At 40.5% G+C, this 27633-nt stretch overlaps 1 protein-coding gene across 4 annotated transcripts in view; it reads right to left on the bottom strand.

Annotated features, from left to right (window-relative positions):
* MATCAP2 (microtubule associated tyrosine carboxypeptidase 2) overlaps window positions 1-27633 on the bottom strand; it is a 98129-nt gene that overhangs the window by 66744 nt on the left and 3752 nt on the right. For 3 of the 4 annotated variants that reach the window (XR_009758236.1, XR_009758237.1, XM_061587608.1), the window contains exons 2-3: window positions 19291-19350; window positions 1906-2600 (exon numbers count right to left, since the gene is read on the bottom strand). Coding sequence is in view for 2 of the 4 variants with exons in the window: in XM_061587608.1 (XP_061443592.1) it covers window positions 1906-2600; window positions 19291-19339 (744 nt within the window). In the remaining 2 variants the exon portion in view is untranslated. Of the gene's footprint in view, window positions 1-1905; window positions 2601-16207; window positions 16676-19290; window positions 19351-27633 lie in introns of those variants that run through there. The other variant, XM_061587607.1, reaches the window with a different exon arrangement.

Raw genomic sequence — 27633 nt, 5'->3', positions numbered from 1 at the left:
ACAAGGAAGCTCTAGGTCTCCATCTCTTTGTGTTTGTGGAGCTAGCCTCTCTACTGAAATGAATGAGGAGGCAGCCCACTTTGACAGGAATAAGGCTCTTGTTTGAAGGCTGCAATTCTAAGCACATCTACTTCTAAGTAAGTAAATGTGATCATCTTTGGTGGAATGTATCACAATGTGAGTAACGGGAAAACAGAGCACTGAAATCGGTGGTTAAACAATAATTGATCTCCATAGAGCTAGCAAATTTCAATCATAGTCAAGGACACAGAGGCCAGTTCAATGCCCAAATGAACAACATGCATTATGTGAAAATCTCCAAAATTAATTAAACAACAAAATCAATACCTTTTAATCTCCTTATTATGACTGCAAGGTCATAAACAGCTCTAATATCCAGTGGATGAAGCACTGAATGGTAAGAAAGCATATTGCTGTACCCATCCCTACCCCGATCATGGGAACTGAAACTTAACATAGGTCTAGTGGGAACAAGAACTCAGCTATCAAACCTCTTATTTCTAGGACTCGTAGTGTGCTTCTGGGTATGTGGAGTACCATTCTCACACAACTGAAGAACCATGGATAGCTCACATGTGTCTAGGATTAACTGTAAGGGCTTCCAAAGGTCAGAGGACATGGCTTTGAGTCCACATACCTCTTTTTGAAGAATTAGCTACTGGAAGAGATACTGCAATTGTTTTATGTGGATTGTCCGAAACACTTTTTGTCCAGTAACCTATGAGGAAACTCAGATGCTAACTCAAGCTTTTAAATGATACTTTGTTGTCAATCCATCATATAAATGGCAGCCATGAAAAATCCATGCTGCTGTTCCATTCTGACCTGGAGCTGGGTCCACTTACTCCCACATGAGCTGACTTAAAGGGAGAAGTTCTTAACAGGCCCTGCACATTGCCCCCATTCCTAAAATGAAGTGGATGGCCATGAGGGGCCTTCTCAATCAAGACAATGTTCCTTTGGAATGACCTTTCCCTCTTAGACTCCCTTTTTATTAAGTTTGAGAAAGACTTTGAAGGCGCTTGTGTTTTATACGATCAGATACTATTTTTGAATGGCTTCGTCAACCATTGCATCCCTTCTGTGGTTTTTAACGGAGCTGAGTGACACCTTATGCATATGGGAATCCATCATGGTCCTGCAGAATTAATTACTCTTGGGGTGGGTGGTATAAGAAACCACGACCTGGCATCTCACCCCATCCCCATGGAGGACAGAGAGAGATAGAAGACAACAGCAAGGGATTGTGATGTCCTTTGCTGAATTATCATTCAGGGTTACAAGAAAGCCACTTCGTTCTCACCTTTTGGATCATTGCACAGAGCAACTGAAAAGATCCTTCCCAGCCCCACAGAGGATGTCTATAAGGACAGGGGGCTTCTTCACTCTACCAGCCACCAGATGGGCTGCTAATCTTAATACTTCACCTTCCACCAGCACCAGGCCCAGCTAGCCTCCTTTCATCTCTCTACCATGAACTGGATTTGGTGGGCTTTTGGAGTGGAATTCGGTAGGAGCCTGGGCTGATGGGAGAGAGGGAAAAATATCAGCTCAGCCCAATCCACAGATCTTCACATTCCCAAGGACCCCGGACATGTACTTGCCAGTTAGATCAGGGATCAGGAATCTGTGGGATTCCAGATGTTGTTGGACTCTAACTCTTATCATCCCAGCCAGCAGTGCCAAGGAGGATGAGAGTTGGACTCCATCAACATATGGAGGGCTACAGGTCCTCTACCCCTGATAGTGCACATTTTTGGGTGGTGGGAGGGCAAAGTAAAGTGGGTAACATGTTAAAAGTTTAAGAAACAGTAGACCTAAACCCAAGGAGAAAAGGAAGCAGGAAAACAATATTGGTAGTACATGGGACAAAAGCATCTTTACCTGCTTAAGAAATGTGTTGGATGCCTGGCTGTATTTTGCTATCACATTTGACAGTACAGAACTTGCATATTCAAACTGCGGGTTGTAGGTAAAGTCTGACTTGAAGAACTTCATCTTCTCCCTCTCCACGTTGGAAGGCTTGATGGCAGTGAGGATGCAGAATTTTCGCCCGGTGACATCACCGTCTTTTAAATAGCTTTTGGATATCTGCAACTGCTTTGGCTTTGTTAGGCTGGAGACGGAATGCCTTTTTGCCTTGGTTTTGGGCTGAGCTGACAATCCTATGCTGCTCCCTGCCACGGAAATACTGCGCGCTAACTTGACACTGTTGGATACTGGGCTGGTGATAAAGAGGGAGGGCTGCCTATTGAGGCAGCACCACCCGTTTCTGAGCAAAGGCAGTGGGGCCTTAATCTTTGGGCGCTCGCTGCTTCGTGAAGCATTGGGTTTTTTTGTAGACTTTCGGTGCCTTCTGTGATAGGCTGGTGAATGCTTTTGGAAAATGTGCTTTTTTTCCTCTTTGCTCTGCAGTAGGACATTGTAGCTGCTTGTGCCTGTGGTGAATGTGTCCTTAAGGATTCCTGACTGGGGTAGGCGCTGAATGCTGCTGCTTTCATTCTTGAGAATGGATTTGTGTTCTTCAGGACTCAAGACTGTCTTTTTTGAGAGCTCTTGCTCTGGCCAGTGAAGTTTTTCTGCATTAAATTAAAAAATAAAAACAGCTAGAAAGACTATTTCAATTCGAAGAGACATTTTCAGATTTTAACAGGAGAGTATTCAACAAGGAACATGGAGTTTGAATGCAGGCACAGAAATACGCAAAGGCAATCTTAATATATATAAAAATGCACTTTTCTAAGAGCTTGGACCGTGGCACCTCTATACGCAATCATCAGTGATAGATTGTGCACAAACAAAAGACTGGATTCACCTGTGGTAAGACCCAGCTTTTGAGACTGAAAGCGCCCTTCATGAATACAGGACTTTAAAAGAAAAGCTCCAATGCCTTCAAGCTAGGAAGTGTTTCTCCATGATACAGAGTATCACTGAATTGCCATAAGCATCGCACGTGCGTGCGTGTGTAAAAGAGAGAGGCCCCATCTGTATTGTACATTCAAAGCAGTATCATACCCCTTTAAACAATCCTGAGAACTATAGTTTATTAAGGGTGCTGAGAGTTGTTAGGAGACTCATATTCCCCTCATAGGGCTCCAGCTCCCAGAGTAGTTTAATAGTCAACCCCTCTTCCCAGGGAACAGTAGGAATTGTAGCTCTGTGAAAGGACTAGGGGTCTCCAATTCTCAGCACCCTTAAGAAGCTACAATTTCCAGGGTGCTTTGCGGGAAGCCATGACTGTTTAAAGGGGTATGATACTGCTTTAAATGATGGGACCAGAGAAAGCAAAGCAAAATTGCTCTACCATTTTACTGGAACAGTCATAAAATTGTAACTTTATTTGCATCTAGGATCTATGTAGAAAGAATGCTCTGCACTAAACATTTCCTTTCAATGGGGTTTAAGGGAATGAGGAAAGGACTCGCTATCCTACCCATTCCGGCAGTAGATTCATTTCAAAACTGAGCTGGCAGTTCCTGCTTCTTCAGGCTATTGTATGCAAGTAGTTTCCCCACTTGCATTTGCTAAATAAAACAGTTGAGCAAATTGCGGTTATTCTTGAAACTTTTAAAAAGGAAGTTGACATCCCTCCCCCCCCTTTTTCCCTGAATATAATGTTTATTATTATGGTTGTATATGAGCTCACAGCTCCCAAATTGGATCCAAGCAGTGTACTTTAGAATCAATTCATTGAAGGCCCATTCCTGATATCAAGGTAAATTGATTAGAACTCTTGACTTGCCTAATGAAGTATTCACTAATAGGCAAAAAACCTTGCGGTTTAAGAATGTACCTATAGCCCGCAGATATTTCTATCCAACTTTAAAAAGCAGGGAAATTGGGCAGCAATAGTGAATGCACCAGGGGAGCAGGAGACTGACCTCCTCTCTGAGATATTGTACTGACCTACAAATTGGTCAAAATGCAAAGACAATTTGGGTTGGTCTTTCACAGTCCAATCCACTTCCTGTGTAGCTTGCAAGAATATGGTAACGTGCCTCTGAGCATATGGTGAGTGGTGGCAACACCTGCCATCTCCAAAGATGATTATATTCTTGTATGTTTGTTGGTGTTCTTCTTACTTTGCTTCTTTCCTGTGTTGCTAATGTTTCTACAGAGAATCCAAACGAGAAAATTTTATTTCCCTCATTATTCATCCTAGAAATCTGTGTCAAATTTATTTTTTATTAATTTCAAAGCCTTTTTATTGGTCAATGTCATATGATGGTGAAGACAGCTTTTTGTGTTTCAAATTGGAGGTTATGTTCTGTTTTTATTATGGGTGCACTAACAGTTGAATCTGAAACTGCAGTTTGATGTAAAATCAGACTGATTCCAATATGTTGCTACTTCAGCAATGACTCTAGCTGTTGGAAAAGAAAGGATGCATGATTTCAGCCTGTTATGTTTAAACCACTTTTTTTAAGGCAAGGTGGGCACGGTCAGTTAAAAACATAGAGCACACCTAGAATTTTGCTAGAATATATTTCACCTCCCACTGTTTTATCTTGTGCAAATTGAGACACTCCTGAGGTCCACTGGAGACTATTCTGCAGAAGTCAGTGCCATTATTCCACAATTATGTTTGGAGTTTTTTTAGTGTACATTTTGCAAAGTGTTGCTGTACGTCACATACTCACAGAAATAGAAACAAAAGAAAATGATTTCCCATAGGAAACGTCACTAAAATTGCAAAATAAATCAGACATATTTAAAGTGACCATCTGAACTATATCAACTGTCTTAATAATGTTGCTTCCTCCCTGCTAAAACAAGATCAGCACAGCACATGTCTTCTTTTTATTATTTGGGCTGATTGCAGGTGTTGCCACCATTCACCATATGCTCAGAGGCACGTTACCAAATTCTTGCAAGCTACACAGGAAGTGGATTGGACTGTGAAAGACCAACCCAAATTGTCTTTGCATTTTGACCAATTTGTAGGGCAGTACAATATCTCAGAGAGGAGTTCAGGTCTCCTGCTCCCCGGTGCATTCACTATAGCTGCCCAATTTCCCTACTTTTAAAAGTTTGATAGAAATAGCTGTGGGCTATGGATACATTCTTAAACCGCAAGGTTTTTTGCCTATTAGTGAATTTCCCTGCTTTTTAATCCGGGAGGTAAGAAATGGGATCCTGTGCAAGTTTGCTGAGAATGGATTGTTCATTTGCATGCTTATTGAGTTGAGTGGGATTTACTCCCCTGCAATCATGCTTAGGATAGGTGAAACAGACCACAGGGGATGTGGAAAGGAGGAAGAGGGAAGGGAGGAAAGGCAGAGGGGAGGACTGGGATGGGAGCAGGCAGGAGGGGGAGGGGAGAATGACAGGTTTGATCATTTGCATGTTTATTGAATTCAGTGTGATTTACTCCCGTGCAATCATGCTTATAATAGGTAAAACTGACCAGGGGGGGAGGGAAGGAGGGCTGGAGTGGGCAGGGGAGGAGGAAGAAAGAAGAGGGGAGGGGAAGAGGAAGGGAGAGAGGGGAAGGAGGGGAAAAGCAGGTCTGATCATTTGCATGCTTATTGAGTTCAACGGGATTTACTCCTATGCAATCATGGTTAGGATAGGAAAAACTGACCATGGGGAGGGGGAGAGGGAAGGAGTGTATTGGAGGAGTGCAAAGGAAGGGGGAGGGGAGGTTTGATCATTTGCATGCTTATAAAGTTCAATGGTATTTACTTCCGTGCAATCATGCTTAATATAGGTAAAACTGACCATGGGGAGGAGCAAGGGGAGGGGGAGGATGGGGAAGTGGAAGGAGGGTATTGGAAGGGGATGGGGAGGGAGGGGCAATGGAAGGGGGAGGGAAGGGGCAACAGGGAGGGGATAGGAGGGAGAAGGGAGGGTGAGTTTGATTGTTTGCATACTTTTTGAGTTCAATGGGATTTATTTCTGTGCAATCATGTCTGAAAATGGAAACTGATTGCCTTCAAGTCAATCCTGACTTATGTTGACTCCATGAATAGGGTTTTTATGGTAAACGGTATTCAGAGGTGGTTTTACCACTGCCTTCCTCTGAGGCTGAGAGGCAGTGACTGGCCCAAGGTCACCCAGTGAGCTTCATGGCTGTGTGGGGATTCAAACCCTGGTCTCCCAGGTGATAGTCCAACACTGACCTGGGGGAGGGGCAGGGAGGGGGCAGAGAGGGGGAGGAGATTGGGTGGATGGGCACTGGGCAGAAGGGAAGCCCCTTTCCTTTCTAAAAGGAAAACATTGTGAACAGTATCATTGCTTTTCAGCGTTTCCCCCACCTTTTTATTCTACAGAAGGCACATCCCAGCCAAATTTAAACCAAAGATGTCCCTGGCCACATGCACACCAGGCCTCTATTTCATTTTGGACAATCATGGCTTCTCTCAAACAATCCTGGGAAGTGTAGTTAGTGAAGGGTGCTGAGAGTTGAAGCCCTGTTCCCCTCACAGACGTTCAGTCAGAGTGACTGACTGTTAAACCAGTCTGGCTGCTGGAGCTCTCTCAGTGGAACAGGAGTCTCCTCTCAGCACCCTTCACAAACTACACTTCCCAGGATTCTCTGAGGGAAGCCATGACTGTCTCAAGTGAAATCAAAGTCTGGTGTGGGTGTGGCCCCTTGATTAGCCAAGACTAGCAGCTGTGAGTCTGGCTTTTAGAACTCTGACAGTTGGTTCTTACTGAGCATGCCCGATTGTTATCATAGGGTTCCAGCCAAAATTTCTTAAATTAATTAAAAATCAGGCACACATTTTTTAAACTTTTAAACTGCAGAAGATGAAGGTCAGAGTATGGGGCAAGGTCAGTATTAGGATTACAGGTACTCTGTAAACATGGGTGATTTTTAATTAATTTGAACAGATTATGAGAACTCTGAGAGAGAAAAGTCCAAAAGGGCTCTGGGGTTTTTCTCTCTCTTTTTAGACTTTGAACTCTTGATTGTCTCTGACTGTTTTGTGGATCGACATGAAAATTAAGAGTGTTGTTAAGCAAGCGTTTCTGAGTTCAGGACTGTAAGTTTTGTGAGGTTTTGTTTTGAAATGACCTTATGGGAAGCATCAGAATGGCATGGGGGGCATTTTCAATTTAACATTGCGGAATGTGAAAAATCCACTCTCGTGGCTGTATAATTCTGTTATGTGAAAACAGAAAGCCTGTTTATTCCTATCCTGACAAAGCTTGCTCCATCAAAAAGCTATCAACTTACCTGTTCTGTTTCTCTTTATCTGCAACCACCACCACAATTAACTAGATACAAAGAGTAACTTGCCAAAGCCCTAGATGACTAGCAATGCCCCCTTTCAGGGTAAAGGGAAAGTCACCATGTGTGTCTTAACCACAGGAAGACCCCAGCTCCACAATGAAATGACAAGCTGACAAGCCACAGGATCCAGCACTAGCTCAGCACTGTTGTTCCCCTCACTCTCATACTTTAGGGTCCACCTTTTAAAAAAACAAACTTTTTTTAAGCATTGCATGGATGTTCATCCATTTGTCTATGATTAAACATTTTTAAAAGGAAACATCTCTAGAGCGTGGAGAGGGAGGGATCTTAGTGATCTTTACTGGAAGGTGATGGGATGGGAAACAAGAGACAATCAGTGCCATGCATGCATGGATTCTGCTTTAAACTTTCAGAACTATTCATTTTCTCCAAGCTTGACCCTGAAGAGGAAATATACGTTTGGACTGATCACAGGGACGGCACTTTTAGAGCAGTTTGGCTGCTCTAAATCTACTGCATTCTATATTTATATCATGAAGTCCTCCATACTACACAATCATGTCTCACATACTTTTTACCCAGTTTGCTCCTTCTCTATAGTCTATTTAAAGAACTGAGATGGAACCATGCAACAGCCATATAACAGCACATTGACCCAGACTGACATTCAGGTTTTCTATTTCTAACAGTTGATGGCTGAAGAGGAGTCTTATCTCCTTTTTGCCTCTTGGTGGTGATTTTCTTTTTTAAAGACAGGGCAACAGCTGCTGTACAGAGGGGCCAGAAACAGAAGCCACTGATTGTCGTTCAAAGGACTCATGGGTTGCCTGTGGTCAACACCTAATCCTAGGCTTGATGATGACAATATAGCAACAGGGCACAGATCTTTTCAAAAATGCTGAACAGGCTGTCATAGAATAATTATTATTTTTTATTTTATTTATTTTCAAAGCATCTCCAAACTGCTTAATATTTTAAAAAACTCTAACCTGTGTACACTATTATCAAAAGAAACCTAGTCCAGGCAGTGCTTCTAAAACTGTGGGATGCCCTCCAGTTGGAGGGGGGTATGTAGAATTGTCAGCTTGGCCATCAGTAGATGAGCTGTTGCCAGAGCAGTTTTAAGTTGGGCAGCAAGGAAGAGGACAAAATACCCCTTCTGCCACCACCAGTACTACTGTGGCTTGCCTACTCTCTGCAACAGATTCTGGTGCAGCTCTATCTCTCATTTAAATCTTCACCAGAGTTGGCTGTGGATACCATGTCCAAGTGCCTGGAGTCCGTAAGTGGTTGGATGGGAGAGAACAGACTGAAGCTGAATCCTGATAAGACCGAGGTGTTACTTGTGGGAGACAGAGGAAGGTTGGATATTATAGACCTGATACTTAATGGGGTGAGGTTACCCCTGAAGGACCAGGTCCGCAGCCTCGGGGTCATTCTTGACTCCCAGCTGTCCACGGAGGCTCAGGTTTCAGCGGTGAGTGAGGCAGCTTGGTATCAATTACATCTGATACAGAGGCTGCGACCCTACCTCCCTGTTCATCTGCTCCCACAGGTGATACATGCCCTGGTCTCCTCTCGCTTAGACTACTGTAATGCGCTCTACGTGGGGTTACCCTTGAAAACGGTCCGGAAATTACAGCTGGTACAGAATGCGGCGGCGCGCTTGATCAAGCGCAGCCGTCGCCGTGATCACATTACTCCAGTATTAATAGATCTTCACTGGTTACCAGTTGTTTACTGGGCCCGATTCAAGGTGTTCGTGTTAACCTTTAAAACCCTATACGGTTTCGGCCCAGTTTATCTGAAGGAGCGCCTCCAGAATCACCAAATATGCCGCCTCACAAGATCAGCCTCTCAAGACCTTCTCTCGGTCCCACCGGCTAAAACAGCTAGGCTGGTGCGGACCAGAGAGAGGGCATTTTCAATTGTGGCCCCCACCCTCTGGAATTCCCTTCCGTATGATCTCCGACATGCTCCCTCCCTGATAGGTTTTCGTCGAGCCTTAAAAACCTGGCTATTCAGGCAGGCCTATGGGATTGAGGAGGATTAATTTTATGATGTTTTAACTGGAAATTGGTTTTAAATTGTTAGGACTGTAGATTGTTTTTGTATATTGTATATTATGTATAGCTTTTAGCTAGTGTAAGTCGCCTAGAGTGTCCACTAACCTGGACAGATTGGCGACCAATAAATAAAATTATTATTATTATTATTATTATTATTATTATTATTATTATTAGAAAAGAGTGCCAATCCATTCAGAGCAAGCAACTTTCCAGAGCATATTTTAGAGTGGTTTGAGGAGGAGCTGCAGATAAAAGAGAAGCCCTTGGAAGCCATACACTGCTAAGCTATGCATGCCTACTCAAAAGTATGTCCTCTTAAGGTCAATGGCGCTTACTGCCAGTTAAGCATATAGGACTGTTCTCTCAATACATGTGTGGAACTCCCTGTGCAGCTTTTCGGATCCTTCTTTTTGTGGGGTGGGGGAGAAAGTAGAGAGCATTCAGAGAGGGGAAGTAGAGTTTGAAAAGTTTGAGAAACGCTACTTTAGACTAGGCCCACATACAAGCTCCAGCTGAATTGACTATTCTGTTCTCACTGAATGAAATTAGAGAATGCATAAACCAAAAGCAAAACCTTCATGGAATAAGATGGTGTTTTTGATGTTTGAGTTAAATTCTGTTCTCTCAACAAACGCAAGCACTGAGAAAACTTTTGTCCCTGTGACCTTGTTATAATTACTTTGCACACCTAAATTTTTGCCTTTAAGTGCTGTTGAAGTCACCAATACAAAGAGTATAAGATTAGGGTGTCATGCTATTGTATGCAATGCATACGGTAGAATATTTCAGGAGAGTGGGGTGGGAAGTGGGGAGGAAAAGCGGTATTTTGCATTCATATTTCCTGCAGACATTGCAAGGATAGAGTAAGCCATACTAAATCTCTTCCTTCGTCTCATATAAAGATGATGTGCAAGATTAGTTTGGCTTTATGGCCAATTTTAGAAACTTTCTTTTTGTGCTTGGCAAAGCATCATAAGGCAAACAGTTCAAGTCTGATTTGGTCATTTTAATCAGCATAAGCCCAAAAGTGCTTATCTAGCGTGTTTTGCATCAGCATGTACCGGAAGCTTTGGCAAACTGCTATTCTAGCAATCATCAGGAAAAATCTCCTGAGGACAATGCCATCAAAATACCCTTTGGTGAACTAATAGGACAATCCTATGCACTCTAACTTGAGAATAAGTCCAATAGAGCCCAATGGTACTTACTTCTGAGAAAACATGAATAGAATTGCCCTGTAAGGGCCATTTCTCAACTTCTACAAGCAGATGAAGATCATGTTGGGAAGGTATGCTAAACCATAGTTTAACATGCCGTGGCTTGTTCTCATCAAACTTTGGGTTCACGTGGTCTCCCCTCGTCTGCTATTTTGTCCAAACCCTAAACTGTGGTTAATGTTAACTAAGGTTTGTTAAAACACGCCAGCTTAATAGCTCATGGTCGGAAGTTGGCTTGTTTTTTTACAAACCACAGTTTACATTAGCTACTATTGGTCAATCCACATGCCATGACAATCTGTGTTTAAGCAAAAATGGAAGTGAAACCTTCTAAAATCCTCCTTGTGGCTGTGCCGGACTAGGAGAACAGAGGAATTGCATGAGCCACAATGGCTCACTCACGTCACATTAAAGTATGATTTTGCATGCCATCTGAGCTGTGACTTCCTGCTATTCAAGGCACACAAGACGACACATTCCTGAAAAATAAGTGGAAAGATATGTTCAAATGAGAGAATGTGCTATAGAGCTATTTTAAACTAAAACAGAAAGTATAACCCCTGCTCTGTATCTGAGGGGGAGTGATGGCTCAGAAAACATTTTCAATGAGCCAGCCACTGGCTTTCTTCACAATCCTACAGCAGGCAGAACATGCCAAGCTCAAGCCTACTCACCTTAAAATCCCTCCTTCCTAATGGTGGGTATGTAGTGAAGGCTGTGATTATTTACTGTTGAGAAAGTGCACTCTGCATATATGTAAGGGTACTCCTGCCTCCTTCACTCACCTCCAGTATTATTTCTCTCTCTGTTGACATTATGAATGTGTAATGTCCTTTGAGCAAGAATCTACTTTGCTTAGCAACGTATATTGGTGGGGCTATATAAATGGTTATTATTAAGAATCATTTAACATATACTGCCCCACCCCATTATAAACCATACTTTAGCTTTTTGAGAACAAGCTGCAGTGAGCCTAAAGCTCACATGCTCCCCTCTCTCCCTCTAGTGTGGCTGCAAGAAGGAGCTCTGAAGCTTTTGCTTCTCTTTGAAATTAACTGCTGCTTGCTATGTCCCCCAAATCCATATAACCTCTGGTAAATCTTAACTATGGTTAGTGAAAACAAGCTAACTTCAAACCAGTTTATGAAGCTGGCTTGTGTCTTCATTAACCATAGTTAAGATTTGCCACAGTTTAATTAGGGTTTGGACAACATGCTAATCTCAGGTTAAACTAAAATGGAAGCAGAAGCTTCCGATTTTCTCATGAGCACTCTCATAATGCTGAACCATGGTTTAGCATTGTGTCTGAACACAACCAAAGTACAGGCAATACCAGGCCTTAAAGGGAAACTGCTTGATGTAGAAATATTTCTAACAAGTTAGCATGATTATTATTTCTAGTGTGCATAAGGGTATATGCAGGTCCTGCCTCACTTCAAGCTGCTTTGCCAACATTCGGGTTTTAAAGACATGAGGCATTTTTAAGACACTTCTTCGTCTCCTCTTCATGAAAGATCTGTAGTTATGAAAGGAATGGGTTCCAAAGAACCAATTAGGGGCACTTGAGTCAAACAAACTTGCAATACAAACATTATTTTATGCTCATTGTCTTTGCTGACAGTTGCAATTTTTTTTGAAAAAAAATAACACCAAACAATTAGATAAGGAAAAAAGCATTTACTACTTAAGTAAACAATTGGTGGCTAGCCAGTTAAGACATCTCCTTTCATTCCTAAACTTAATCCACATTTCAAGGAGATTCAAAATACCGGCAGGAAACAATGGAGTACTGCACTCTTGGGTTTCTATGAATGCGTGAACACTCAAGAATGTCGGCATATTTACCTGACATCATTATACTGTTAAAGGACAAGAGCCAGCGCACACAACTGACAACAGAGATGCCACGAAATGCCAATGCCATTCTTTAGAATGGCTTACTCTACAGATGGCCGTTGGGAAGCCTCCAGGTCTGCACTATCTGCTGTCACAAACATGGACACGAAAACTCCTCATGGGATGATGATTGGCTATGAGGTAAGTTGTACTTAGCATTACAGCTAGAAGATTAGAGTTCTCTGTGGGAATACTATTTTTAGTGGAGGGAGGGAGACTAACTTCAGCTGAGTTGTACATGCAGGAAGGTGTTGCCTGTTGTTTTGGAGGATGGGTGGGTGGGTTCATAACCACCTATTTAGATACCAGTGAGCATGGTTACTGTTATTCTTTGAAAAGTCATGGTTTGATTTCTGTTACAGTGGCCTTATGGCAAAGGCTTGTGACAAGCACAGTGACCAACTGAACAGCCCAATCCAATGCACGTTCATTGTAAAGTAAGTTCTACTAAGTTTATTGCTCCTTCTCCCAAGTAAGGATCCATAGGACTACAAACATAGGCTGCAATCCTATTCACATTTACCCAGGACTAAGCTAATTTGAATTCAGTTGGATTTACTTCTGAATAAGCATTCCTTGGATTGTGCTATAACTATGTCAAATTATCCGAGAAACATGCCTCTACATCCCTCATGAAACAATAAAATGAAGAACAGTGGGTAACTAATATCACTGACCTCAGAAGATTCTCCCAAAAGTCACTAGCTGAACTCACAAGGCTAGGCTTTCATTTTATGCCACACTAGCTTCCAAGAATATTCCTGGAAAACAACTACACCATGATAAGCCATAGTTTTGTGTGATGAGGGTAAGATATATCATGCTTAAGGCTCACATACTCCCCCCCTCCCCTCTGGCATGGCTGCAAGGAGGAGTAGAGAAGGTTTCACTTCTGTTTCTGCTTAACCACGGCTTGTTGTGATACCTGTGCCAACAAACTGTGGTTAATGTTAACTAAGCTTTGTTCAAGCAAGCTGGATTCCCCAATGCATGGTTTCAAGGTGACAAAAACAAAGCACAGCTAAGATTAACCACCATTGGTCGGCAGAGGTGTCACAACAAACTGTGGTTAAGCAAAAATCGAAGCAAAACCTTCCAAACTCCTCACAGTTACATCAGTGGAGGAGGGAGAAGTAAGGTTAATTGGGGCATATTCTCATCACGCTAAGCTATGCTATACTATGATGTCCAGACAAAGCCACTTACTCACATTCCAACACCCAAATTTAAAGGTATTGGTGAACCTGGTTAAAGGCTGGATTTTAAAAGGAAGTCTGTTAGAAGAGCACTGTCGGAGTTGGGAATTTCCAGAAGACTTCATTTCTATCCAGACAAAAACAACACAACTGTAATTTGTAATTTTATGCCAGTTAAATTGGATCTCAGAAAACCAACACAATCAAGTAGGGGAATAAAGATGCAATTGCACAAGAACTTTATTCAACGAGTATCAGCAGGAACTTTTTGGCTTCTTTAAAGCTACATTGACAACAACCTTGTTTGTCGACTCCCCAGAAAGAATTAGAGGTATTTATACCCGCTCACTTCAAGGTAAAGATAAAAGGGTTAGTGGGTTTTTGTTTAAATCCTCTTGCCTTTTGTTGGCAGACAGGACCTTAGTTAAACATGACAATACAACAGTTTCTGAATAGTGTGTAAATGTAGATCAAGGCTGTGTCTCTCCTCCTTTTAGAATTTTTTCCAGTTTCACCTCTCTTTTTCCCCAGTATGCTCTTGTGCTGTTCTTTGTGGGCTGGATGACATGAGGAGGTACATAAAACCCTTGGAAAGCTGGATTTTTAAACATAAAATATCTCAATGTTGTCAAACCTATGAGGGCTAGAAACTTGTTTTTTAAAACCCAGAAGCTGTGGCAGATTAGGCTAAAATCAGTAACTAATTAAATGATGTCTAGTTGTGGAAGTTAGTTATGGAGAGCCAGTGTGGTGTAGGTGTGGTGTAGTGGTCAAGGTGTTGGACTACGACCTGGGAGACCAGAGTTCGAATCCCCACACAGCCATGAAGCTCACTGGGTGAACTTGGACCAGTCACTACCTCTCAGCCTCAGAGGAAGGCAATGGTAAACCACCTCTGAATACCGCTTACCATGAAAACCCTATTCATGGGGTCACCATAAGTCGGGATCGACTTGAAGGCAAGTCCATTTCCATTTTTCAGTTATGGAAGATATATGAATTTGGGGTATTTTTGATCCCAAGTGCTGGAATTTTCAGCACTGTTATATTTTTATAGCACTACCAATCAAAAGCCAGTGAAAGCCAGTGTGGCATAATGGTTAAGATGTTGGACGATGACCTGGAAGACCACAGCTTGAATCCCCACTCAGCCATGAAGCTCACTGGGTGATCATGGGCCACTCACTGTCTCTCAGCCTAAGCTACCTCACAGGATTGTTATGAGGATATAACATGGGGAGGGGAAAACCACATGCACCACTTTGAGATCCTTGGAGGAAAGGTGTGATACAAATGTAAGAATTTTTTTAAAAAAATTAAAAGCTATCCTGTAAATGTAATCATTTCAGTGATTGATTGATTATTGATTGATTGATAGATTTATGTCCTGCCTTTCCTCCCAGCAGGAAGATTATTGAAATTATCATAATGACATCCTCTCAAAACGCGCTATTAACACATTGCATCTGTTCCTACTTGATCAAAATAGCTTCGGAAAGAAATATTTGAGAAACAATGTGGACTTTTTGGTGCCTTAAAAAAACACTAAAAGCTTGTATTTACATGGTATAAATCAAAACAAGTTATTGCAACTATATTAATAGCTTATGATCTCTCTACCACTATAATTCTCGCTCTATAATGACTCAAGTAATACTCTTTTCTGTAGAAAAAAATTACAGCCCCACACTTTTTAAAATCAACTAGCAGTCTCTGTCTACATTGTTCTTTTTTTCAACTTTAATATTCTGTGTGGACTCCTGACAAATTACAGTAATCAAGATGAAAGCATAATTCAGAAGGAAAGTACCTTCAATATTACTGAGATTTCATTATCAATTCATCTGTCAATTTTTTAACTGAAAGAAGAGGTACAGCACACTAGAATGAACAGTAAGCAACCATTACCATTCAAGAAACTCCTTGAAATGTAGGATCATCCATCATCTAGTTTCACCTGATTCTTGCTGGTCATGGACCGAAATAAACATTCATTCATTCACCTGATTCTATGAGACCACTACTATTGACTTTTATGGTCAGACAATAAAACACTTAGATCTCATTTGATACTGTGACAAATATATATTGGCAGAACTAAGCTCGAAAAGTTGTGAAAAGAATGTGCATAAATATTTATGGAAAAAATGAAATCCTAACTGCAGTTCTGAAAATCCTATCACAAAATAATTGGACTGTAATTTTTCATAATGGCATCTTTTTAAAAAAAAAATTCAGCCAGACTAGGTTAAAAACTGAAAGATCAGTTACTCCAAAATGCATTTTACCCAACTGCCTGGTTATTTGTTTTCAAAAAGGTTCTTTGTTCTGAATAAAATATGTTAATAGTATTGTTCAAAACAGAAATTCAATTTTAACTGCTGCTAAACGTACTCGCTACATTTTCAATTAAGCCAAGAGCCCCCACGTGGGTCAGGACATCAATGTGGACGTTTTAATTACTCTTCAGTGCAATGTTATCTTTGATGGATTTAGGCTCATTTTTCATTGCCGTAACCGTGGACGCATACAAACGCCGCCTTGTTGCAATGGAAGATGTCAGCAGCTGCAAGAGCTGGACGGATAAGAAATAAGAGCAATACTCACCAGTGACACGAATGGACTCAAGCATCGTTCGTGATGGGGTGCGCGCGTGTGTCGAGGATTGCCTCTCTCTACCCTCCCCTCCTCACTTTACCCCCCTACGTTCTCACTGCCCACCTCTTGCATGGACAGCTAGACAGACACCACCAAGAAGAAAGGAAGAGGTGGGATTCTTGTGTTTATAACACAGGCTTTTGTAAATATTGAAGCCGCGGGACAAAAAGCTGAGCTGATCACAGCAAACCGAAAGGGCGCCTGGCTTTGCCTTGTGAGATCCCGCCCCCTTCACCATCTCCCGGCAGCAACAACACCGGCGACCGTCCCGCCTTCCTCTTGCTGCTTCCTAGAAAAAGATATCGGAGACTGCAACTCAAGAACAGCTCTGTCTGTTGCTAGGACACCCCCGTCTTCCACCTAACACAGCATAGCCCAGCTGAAGGGGAAATAAACAACCCGAGTTTGCGCATGCGCAATAGGCGCTACAATGCAGGATCTCCTCGGAGACTACATTTCCCAATACACAATGCGCCAGATTGCACATGGGAGTATGCTGGGACATGTAGTCTCAGAAAATGGAACCCTGTCGGAACAGCCTGGACTCGGTAAAAGAAGGGCAAGCGCAGGAGTCAAGTTGTTGTTGCATATAGGTGTAAATTTATTTAACCGTGTAAACGTGCCAAATCCACCTCCCATCAGCAGATTGTAGGTTGTCATGCTAAGAAAGGTCCAGCCATACCAGCTGATCTGTAATGGGTGTTTTGTTTTGTTTTACAAAGTTAACTTGTGATGATATAGTGGCAGTTTTCATCAGTGCCGTAACTAGGCAGGTGCAACAGGTGCACTGGCCCAGGGCCCAGGATGAAGGGGGCCCTGAAGTGGAACTGTCAAAAAAAAATTGTCAAATATAATATTTTCAAATTTTAAATTTCACCGACGTGCTCTGCTGTGCGGTTCAGATGTCGGTGAACTGAGTGCGTCGAGTGGGCCCAGGCAGCCCATTGCGTTATTTAGTGGTTTAGCGATTGGTCATTGCACCGCTCAGTCCCTGGATGCCCTCGACGCCCTCTGCTCACCAACATCTGAATGACTGAATCGTAGGACTGATCGACGCATCACATGCGTGACGAGAGCAAATGTTTATGTTTACGTTTATGTTTATGTCGTGGTTTATGCCGCTTTTTACCCAACGACCACAGCTGAAAATATTGTTGACGCTGTTTGTGAACTAGTCTGACTTCGACTTGTGATTCGATAACAAATGAATTACTTTGTTTTCACGTTTATGTGTTATTGTGAAAACAGGTAGGTAAGCTTTATTAAATAATAAAAATCTCAAAAATACGTTCATATATTTTAAGGTTAAAGTGGCAAATCATCTATTTGAATTTAGTGATATTACATTATTTTGCTACAATTCTATACCGGGGTAGATATTTTAATTTATTAAATTTATATTGTACATAAATTAAATTAAATTAAAAATTAAATATGTATGTGACTGTGAAATGTAATTTATAAGGCATACAAAAACTTAGCTCATAATTATCGTTATTATTAAAGTAAAGATAACATCGAATGCAAATAATTATAAATATAGGAACATATGTATGTAAAAGATTATCATTGTAATACTCAAGCTCTTAAATTTTCAGAAGATTTGATGATTTAAATTTTTTTGAGATTTTTTATCGATTTTAAATTTTTCATATTTTTACCAATAGTCATGCAGTGTGAAAAATAGTATTTTTGTTTTTTTCTAGTCCAAAAATGTTCAAGCAACTGTCGGGTGCACAAAAGAGAAAAATAAACAAGCGAAAATCAATGAATTTGCTGAAATGAAAGCCAGAAAAGTGCAATTAAAATATTTATTTTCATTTATAAATACATGTGAATGATCTTGTATATTTCTTGTGTACACAAAAATTATTTATAAACAATTGTTATGTCGTATTTGTTTTATTATTATTTCCCCCCCCCCAAAAAAAATATTAAGCGGCCCAAAGATAAAACCTTGCACAGGGCACATGAAAAGCTAGTTACGGCACTGGTTTTCATGTTGATAAACGTGTCTGTGTACTTTGCCCTTTTAAACTTAGTATTTGGAAAAAGTTTACAGTTGCCTCAGAGTTATGGTTATGTGTATTAGTGCTACAGCCAAGGACTGAAAATCTACAGAGTATGGTATTGTCTGCAGAATTTAGCTTTCAATGTTATGATTTTTTAAGAGCAAATGACAATGTCTGCTGAAATCTCGGGAGGTGGGGAGGGTCCATAGAAAAGCCAAGAGAAGAGATTCAGTGCCCTTTATTGACTCTCACAATTATGAGGATCAAATAAATTATGCAAACTTTGGAGCTAAATGCAATTGTGCTTCATTTTCATAGGCAGCAAAATCCAGCTTTTCTTGGCACCAAGTTGAGGTTATCATCATGGCACAGAATTAATTTAAACACATAGAATACACAATCATGGATATAGGGGTTTCTTGATGCTAGAGACTACTGCCTGGTTTACATGTTGCAGTAAGCCAAACTATAGTTTACTGGGAGCTTGTGAACGAGTGAACGAGTAGACTCCTGAAGAGGAGTCTGGAATGGTTTTGCTCCTCCCCAGCCTTTTTCATTCCTGCGCTGCACTGACGTAAGTCAGGGTTTAGCTTAGTGTGACCTGGCATTGTGCTTAAGCTTTCTAACCATGAGCTATAGTTAAGGTTTCTCCTGTGGTTTGAAAAAAGACAGGGGAGCAGCAAAGCAACTGTGATCTCCCTTCTAGTAGGCTGCAGATTCACACAGTCCCAGTAAGCCATCATTTGGTTTACCATGACATGCAAATGGGGACAGGAATGACCCATGGCATCCCTTTACTTAAACACTGTCTGTATACCTGAAACTATTTTAGTGAAATCCATGAATCCACTGAACCAACTGCTTTAAATACACACTGGCAGACTCATTCCACATCATGATAGTCTTATGAACATTATATATATATATATATATATATATATATATATATATATATATATATATATATATTGCAATCCAGGTCCTAGATGAATCAGGCTTGCATCAGTCTATTTTAGATACCTTGTTTCTTTCTGGAAGCAGCTTTGTACTTTGGAAACCTCCAAGACATGGATAAAGCACCTAAACCGAATGAGAAGACAGATGTTATTGGGCTGCATTCTGAAACTAGTCTAGGTTGCAATCCTATATGCACTTTCCTGGGAGTAAGTCCCATTTAACTCAGTGGGATTTGCTTCTGGGTAGACATACATATCATACATCGACATACAGTAGGGCCCTGCTTTACGGCACTTTGCTTTACAGCGCTTCGCTAATGCAGCTGTCTCAATTAGACGCAATTAGACTAAAGCCCCACTCATACGGCGCTTGTTCTGCTTTTATGGTGGTTTTCTGGCATCATACGCCATTCTGTTCAATGAGTTCCACTTTTCAGCAGTTTTCACTTTTCAGCGGGGGTCCGGAACATAACCCGCCGTATGAGTGGGGCCCTACTGTACATATCAGGGAAGAATGCAAAAAGACAATACCTCTAGTTAAAAAGAGAGAAAGACCTCAACGGATGACTGAAGAAACTCTTAAAATGGTTAAAGAGAGAAGGAAAGCAAAAGCAAAAGGAGATAGAAACATGGTCAGAACCCTAAATGCAACAATAGAGCGACTAGTATGGTGGGACAAAGAGAACTATTACAATAGTTACTGTATAGAAATAGAAGAGGACAACAAAAAGGGAAGAACAAGAGCCCTATTCCAAAAGATTCGAGAAATGAAAGGGAAATTTAAACCAAGAGCAGGGAGGTTGAATAATCAACAGGGGAACACACTGACTGACCGAGATGAAATAAAAGGAAGATGGAAGCAATACACTGAAGAACTCTGTAAAAGAGATGCAAGGATGACAGATTCATTCATGGAGGAACCATATGATGAAGAACCAGAAATTTTAGAATGTGAGGTGAAAGCTGCTCGTAAAATACTTGGAAGAAACAAATCACTAGGAACAGATGGCATACCAATAGAGTTGCTACAAGCTACTGAGACTGAATCTGTCCACATTTTGACAAACATCTGTCAAGAAATATGGAAAACTAAACAATGGCCCACAGACTGGAAGCGTTCAATATATATCCCACTTCCAAAGAAAGGGGATCCCAGGGTATACAGTAATTATTGAACTATTGCCTTAATATCCCATGCAAGTAAAGTCATGCTCAAGATTCTACAACAAAGGCTCTTACCATATATGGAGGGATAAATGCCAGATGTCCAAGCTGGATTTAGAAAGGGAAGAGGCACCAAAGATCATGTTGGATAATGGAGCGGACCAAGGAATTTCAGAAGAAAATCACCCTGTGCTTTATAGATTACAGCAAGGCTTTTCACTGTGTAGATCATGAAAAACTATGGAATGCTTTAAAAGCAATGGGGGTGCCACAGCATCTGATTGTCCTGTTACACAACCTATACTCTGGATAAGAGGCTACTGTAAGGACAGAATATGGAAAAACTAATCGGTTCCCAATTGGAAAGGGTGTGAGACGGGTGTATTTTATCACCCTGTTAGTTTAACCTATACACAGAACATATCATACAGAAAGCAGGATTGGACAAAGATGAAGGAGGTGTGAAAACTGGAGGGCGAAATATCAATAATTTAAGATATGCAGATGATACCATACTCTTAGCAGAAACCTAATGTAATGATTTGAAACTAATGCTGATGAAAGTTAAAGAGGAAAGCAGAAAAACAGGACTACAGCTGAACGTCAAAAAGACCAAAGTAATGACAACAGAAGATTTATGTAACTTTAAAGTTGACAATGAGGACATTGAACTTGTCAAGGATTATCAATACCTCAGCACAGTCATTAACCAAAATGGGGACAATAGTCAAGAAATCAGAAGGCGGCTAGGACTGGGGAGGCAAGAGGGGAAAAAGGGGGACCCCAAAATGCTTGAAAAAAAGGTTTTATTGAAATAAAAGCCCAAATGGGTTATTTAAAATGAAAGCCCAACACGTTTCGGCCACTAAATGACTTGGCCTTCGTCAGGGGCTGTGAATAAAATCATGAGAATACACTATGTTATTATGTATTAGTATCTTACGGCATAAAACCATATGATGCAATGAGAAAAAGTTTCTTACATATACAGGTCTAAAGTTTTCTTCTCTAACAAATCTGTACACATAGATATTGACTATGAGAAAACATACATAAACAGGTCTAAAAATTTTCTCCAACAAATCTGTACAACTGGAATGACCATAAAGCAGCATGCACTGGGAGTGCTAAAGATATGCACACACTCAAGTGCCTAATTGCGGATAGACCAGGGAATTACACACAGCTGGGACAAACGGGTATAAAAGGGATCATCACTATTTTGTGAGATCTACAAAAGAGGAAGAAACTCTAACCCCTCATTAAGGCCACCAGGGGTCAGATTTTAATTCTAAAATCCATGCTAATTCTTTCCTTAATAAAATGTGTCTTTTGTTCACAGTAATATTTGCTAACACCCAACATTTTAAGTCTACAAAGGAATGACCGCATCTTGGAAGGTGCTCCACCAAGGGAGCCCCAGTTGTATTCTTTTGATGTTACTAATATGTTCTCCTATACTTTTCTTGATGATTCTTGATGTTTGACCTACATTTTTATCTTGCTTGCTCTTGGATGCTTGCCACCTTTTGCTGTTTGTTTAAGACTGGGGAGGGCAGCTGTGAGAGAACTAGAAAAGGTCCTCAAATGCAAACATGTATCACTGAAGACCAAAGTAAGGATCATTCAGACCATGGTATTCCCAATCTCTATGTATGGATGTGAAAGTTGGACAGTGAAAAAGGCGGATAAGAGAAAAATAAACTCATTTGAAATGTGGTGCTGGACGAGAGCTTTGCGCATACCACGGACTGCGAAAAAGACAAATAATTGGGTGTTAGAACAAATTAAACCAGAACTGTCACTAGAAGCTAAAATGATGAAACTGAGGTTATCATACTTTGGACACATCATGATAAGACATGATTCACTAGAAAAGACAATAATGCTGGGGAAAACAGAAGGGAGTAGAAAAAGAGGAAGGCCAAACAAGAGATGGATTGATTCCATAAAGGAAGCCACAGACCTGTACTTACAAGATCTGAACAGGGTGGTTCATGACAGATGCTATTGGAGGTCACTGATTCATAGGGTCGCCGTAAGTCGTAATTGACTTGAAGGCACATAACAACAACATAGGGTCATGCTATTAGTGTAATACGAGCATTCACAGATGATTAATTAGCACATGCTTTATTTATCACCTCTGGTTTCATATGTACTTCAAAGAGACATTCTGTTCTCTCCTCATGCAATTATATGCTATCATCATACATAAAAGGAAAAAGCAGCAGTGCAGCCTGCAGCTTTGAGAACTGATCCAGAATGTTGCAAAGGATATAATTAATGGAGCAGGAAAGGAACAGATCCCTTCATTTTTAGAAGGGGTGGCGAGTATATTTCTCTTCATCTTTTCAGGAACTGATAAATTCACTAAACCAGATTACAAAATGTTGGCTCATCTAAAAAAGGATACAGGTAGCAGGCGGTGAAAAGATTGTAGACATCTTTCACTTCCATGCTAATGCTAATGGACTGCCTTCAAGTCGATTCGGACTTATGGTGACCCTATGAATAGGTAAGCGGTATTCAGAGGGGGTTTACCATTGCCTTCCTCTGAAGCTGAGAGGCAGTGACTGGCCCAAGGTCACCCAGTGAGCTTCATGGCTGTGTGGGGATTCGAACCCTGGCCTCCCAGGTCATAGTCCAACACCTTAACCACTACACCTTCCATATCAATCAAATAATTGAATTAGCCCATCCACACATACATCACGTTTCATCGTTCAGATATCTTTGATTCTTATGGGAATATTAGGGTATTTTAAGCTGTGGAACTCTGATCAAAGGGATTGACCCTGGAGACTAGCCAGCATCAGACCCAAGGTTTTACCTAAAGTTACATGATGTACACTGCACTAATTAATGTAGCCTAATGATGTCACCCTAATGTGTTGTGTTGCTTTTAGAATCAAACAACTTGGGTTTAAACAAATGGGTCATTGATGCAATAGTAACCTTAGTTGTCAGGTAACCTACTCAACTTGTTGCATGTTTATTCACAATTAAGTCACACTTCCCAAGTGAGTGTGTATAAACTGTAGCCTTATAATGTTTACTTCTGGTAGCACAAGCTACTGTGCACCAGTGTAGCTTCACAAGATAGCTATGCTCCTCATAACATCTGCTCACTACTGAGGGCTTGATAGTACAAATGAGATTCAGATGTTATCCTGAGATAATTATCCTTAGCTACACAAGCGAATAATTTTAAGCGGTTTCAGCTGCATAGGCTATTTCATATGTGACTATTCTGCTGGCAATACCATCTGCTAGAGAGGATAATATTGTTTGTGATCACTCATCCTGGAATGAAAAATGAAATTAAGCAAAGGCCTCTGATTCTGCCAGGGACCATTAACTCTTCCATTTCATTTTAGTTTTTGATTCATAACCATGCCTTCAAAAAATACAGCAGAGGTTGAAGTGAGTTCAGGAGTTCTTATGTGAAGATGAATGGTTATGCCAACAGCTGATGAGTTGTATTGAGATCCACACTTGTTTTATAATAGTCTTATTTGCAATGTTAATGTTTTATGATATTTGTGTGGTTTTGAGATTGTTGTTAGCTACTCCAGGTTCTGGTAGGAGGAAGGGCAGAGTATAACTGCAATCTGTCAATCAATCTGTATTGCTTGACTATTTAACTTTGTTGCAGAAGGTGTTAGTATGAATTAAAGAATAGGGTTCTAGCCTATTTGCATCTTCACAATTATTTCATTACCTTTCTCTTGGCTAGCCAATTAGTTTACATAGTTATAGTAAACAAATTTATTCAAAGGTCATAATGGCATTTTGTGAAGCTTTCTCTTTTTAAATACTTTTGAAGTGTTTTTGATTGTCAAAAGCTAGCAAAAATGTATACAGTTGCTTTATAAAATTGATTTTATTGTAGTTAGAACAGCTCAGCTATGCTTCAACAAATGTTTCTTGGAAACATTCATTTTATAGTGCAGCTGGTTTTCAGTAGTTTCCCCCTGTTATTACTGGGTGAGATCTAACAACATTTATTTAGTTCATGTACGTTCTTGGAGGGTGTCTTGATTTGAAAATACTGTTTGAAAATTCTTCACCTCTGGCAGTTAGTGTCAGTGCTACAAGCCCTATAAGGAAATGGTATTTTCTGATAGGTTTTATTCTGGTAAACATAAGGGAATCGCTATCTTTTCTCTACCCAAATGTTCTTTTTAATAGCCTTATAAATAACTGGTGTTCAATTTTTACTTTTAACACTTAATTAAATCAGCATCCCCAATGTTCCAAGACTGTAAAGCTGGCTTTCCAGTCCTCCTAATAATTCTTGTTCCTGGTTTTCATTTTCCATTGATTTGAAGGCATGGAGTGGGAGAGTTGTATCTTCTCTCTACTAGGGCTGACCCAAGACCTTTTTGTGTGTGTGAAACACATTGTTCCTCTTGAAAAAGGCACTCATTTTGATAAGGGGGGGTATTGAATAGGGACAAATATGTTTGCAAATACACAATGTATTCCTCCCAGTGTCTTATCAAACTGCTAAGAGTGGGAGGTTTGCCTCTCTTGAGTTGTAATCCTACTGCAACTTATTTGGAAGTAAAACCCCGTTGAATTCACTGGGGTTTACTACTGAGTAAACATATATAGGATTCTACTGTTTAAATCTCATCCCTATCTTAGGGCAGAGATTTTGCTTCTCAGAACAAGATTACTTATGGATATCTAGGAGGAAACTTTACTTACCTGAGCACAATAAAATTATTTCACCAAATTAAAATACTCTTGTAGGAGCAGTGTTTTCTGGAATACATTCTATTTCTCTCTGCTTTTTTGTCTCTCTAAGTTAAATTAGCAAAAAATGGCATTTTAAAATTATTTTGAATATGATTTCTTTTTGCTCTTCTTGAGTTCCTCCTTCCTATTTATACTACCTTTACTGGGAGATTACACTGGAACTAAGACACTTTTTGGAACAGACTCACAGTCCTCATGATCTCTCTACCAGCTGGCTTGAAGGTCCTATTAAACTGGTACTGGCCGGCTAGTATCTGACCATGTATCTTAACTGACACTTTGTATCTGCTTTTCTAGAACACTGTGTTGAAGCTTCTGTGATGTCATACTGTGAGATCATTCAGTTTTTACCTGAAAGAAATTAACACAATGGAAATTAACCAGTACACCAAGGATGAGTGTTTGAATTCTCTCCTTTCTTTTGGAATTCTAAAGCTGGCCAATGAAAATTCAGTCCATTAAAATAGGGGGCATTCAAAGAGGAAGTTGAAGAAAACCACACTTTCCTCTCACAACCCTTTTGCATCTATACATCTAACAAACGTTTATCAGTTTTCCCTGGTTTTCATTGTGATATTGGAATAGAAAAGGCTTCTTCTGTTGAATTACTGGCTGTCATGAAGATATAAAAGATAGAAGAATTATAAACCCCAGAAAACAGAGAAATGTGGCTCCTGAACTGAGTACTTACAGAGATCACTCGGTCATTCTTAGTGTTGTGGGTTAGCCCTCTGAATCTACACTAGTGAAGAATGAACATCCGTCACCCCTTTTCTTTTTTCTTTTGCAGCTGAGGATAATCTGTCCAGTTTAGGAAAGTATTCATCTTTACATACGCAATAACTGGAATTATTTGGGGAAGATCAAAGTGCTTAATTACAACATGTTATCCATGAAGAACTTACCCTAAAATGAACCTTACTCACTGCTGGAGACTTAGGGCAAATCTCTCATATAATTGCCACTTTCTAGTACCTTTAACAGGAGGGCAACGTACAAAAGTTTAAAAAGTACAGCTTTTCCTACTATATACTAATGGGAAAAGCTACACCTGTTGAACTTTTCTCACAACTATTATGTTACTATCATAACAGCATATAATTGCTACTTAATTGTGTACAGAAGTTCTGCTTTATGTATCTATGTGCAAAATTCAGAGATAGATGAATCAAAGACGGAGTCTTTTTTCAAAGTTCATAAAGAACATTTATATTTGAATTTATTCAAATAACATTGCACTTTCACCATCTCAATGATGTCATATTGGCTTCAATTCAACCATAGAGACTTAGTTTGAAATATGGGGGGAAATTGTTTCAAGAGCCTACTTATTTAAGTAATGCCCTCTGGTGTAAATATGTTGTTATTGCATAAATGGTTCTGAATATACTGATGTAACTGTTTCATATTTTTCTATTAATCATGTTATATTGTGCAAAATTGTTATACATTATTTTTGGCAGGGGGCTGTGTGTGTGTACTGGAGATTGATGGTTCTGATGGCAGAGGGGCAATAAATCCACTCCAGGTTTTTGTATGAACTTTCGAGTAGCTGTCCAAGGTGTTGAAAAGCTCATTGAAAGTTGGGCAAAAACCCGGAGCAGATTCACTACCCCATTGAAATCAGAACCACCAATCCGCACTGTGTATTTGGAAGGAAAGGGACCAACTAATGTAGGGTGCTTTCTTTTTGTCACAGTACTCCCTGATACCAAGCGCCATCAACTCTTTTTTGGCTTGCAATGGCAGCCATTTTGTGCTGGCCCCCCACAGCACTTTTATCAATATACGAGTATCTGCATCTCGATTTTTTTTAGCAAAAAAAGCACTGAATTAATGTATAAACAAATGGTACATTACAGGAAAAAATATTCAAGATGTATGCTTGTAAGGCTATGAGGCAGGATTGAGGAACTTTTTTGAAGCTTGAGGGCTGCATTCCCTTCTGGGCCACCTTCTAGGGCCACATGCCAGTGGTGGATGGGGACAGAAGCAAAAGTGAGTAGACGTATGAATGTAAACTTTACCTTTGTATAGTAGACTAGTTTCTACAGACGCTCACAAACTCGCCTCTATCCTCCATCTAGGCAAGCAAGAAGCATAATCAGAGTTCATGAACACATTCCAGCCAGGCAAAAACACTCAAGGAGAGTGCAAAGTAGGGCCAGCAAGGAGTGTGGCCTGGAGAGAAGGGGTGTGGCTGGGAGTGGGTGCAGCCTGGGGATTCTCAAGGGTCAGTTAGAGAGGCTTGGGGGGTGGCATTTGGACCCTGGTCCTGAGGTTCCCACCTCCTGTTGTAGGGTATATTTCAAAGGCCTTGATTCAGAACAATGTATTCATGTCTTGTAAATCCAGGGTAGTTTACAATTTTAACCTATTAAAAATGGGGAAAATAAGCCACATGTACCTGAAATAACATTTCCTATAGGATGAATACACACTGCTTGCATTGGCTTCAAAAGATTCAGACTTTTGG

This window comes from Rhineura floridana, chromosome 10, assembly GCF_030035675.1.
Source record: "Rhineura floridana isolate rRhiFlo1 chromosome 10, rRhiFlo1.hap2, whole genome shotgun sequence".
In the NCBI taxonomy this organism is placed as follows: domain Eukaryota; kingdom Metazoa; phylum Chordata; class Lepidosauria; order Squamata; family Rhineuridae; genus Rhineura; species Rhineura floridana.
Note: the sequence above shows the minus strand (reverse complement) of the source record. Positions and strands in the feature narration are given on the sequence as shown.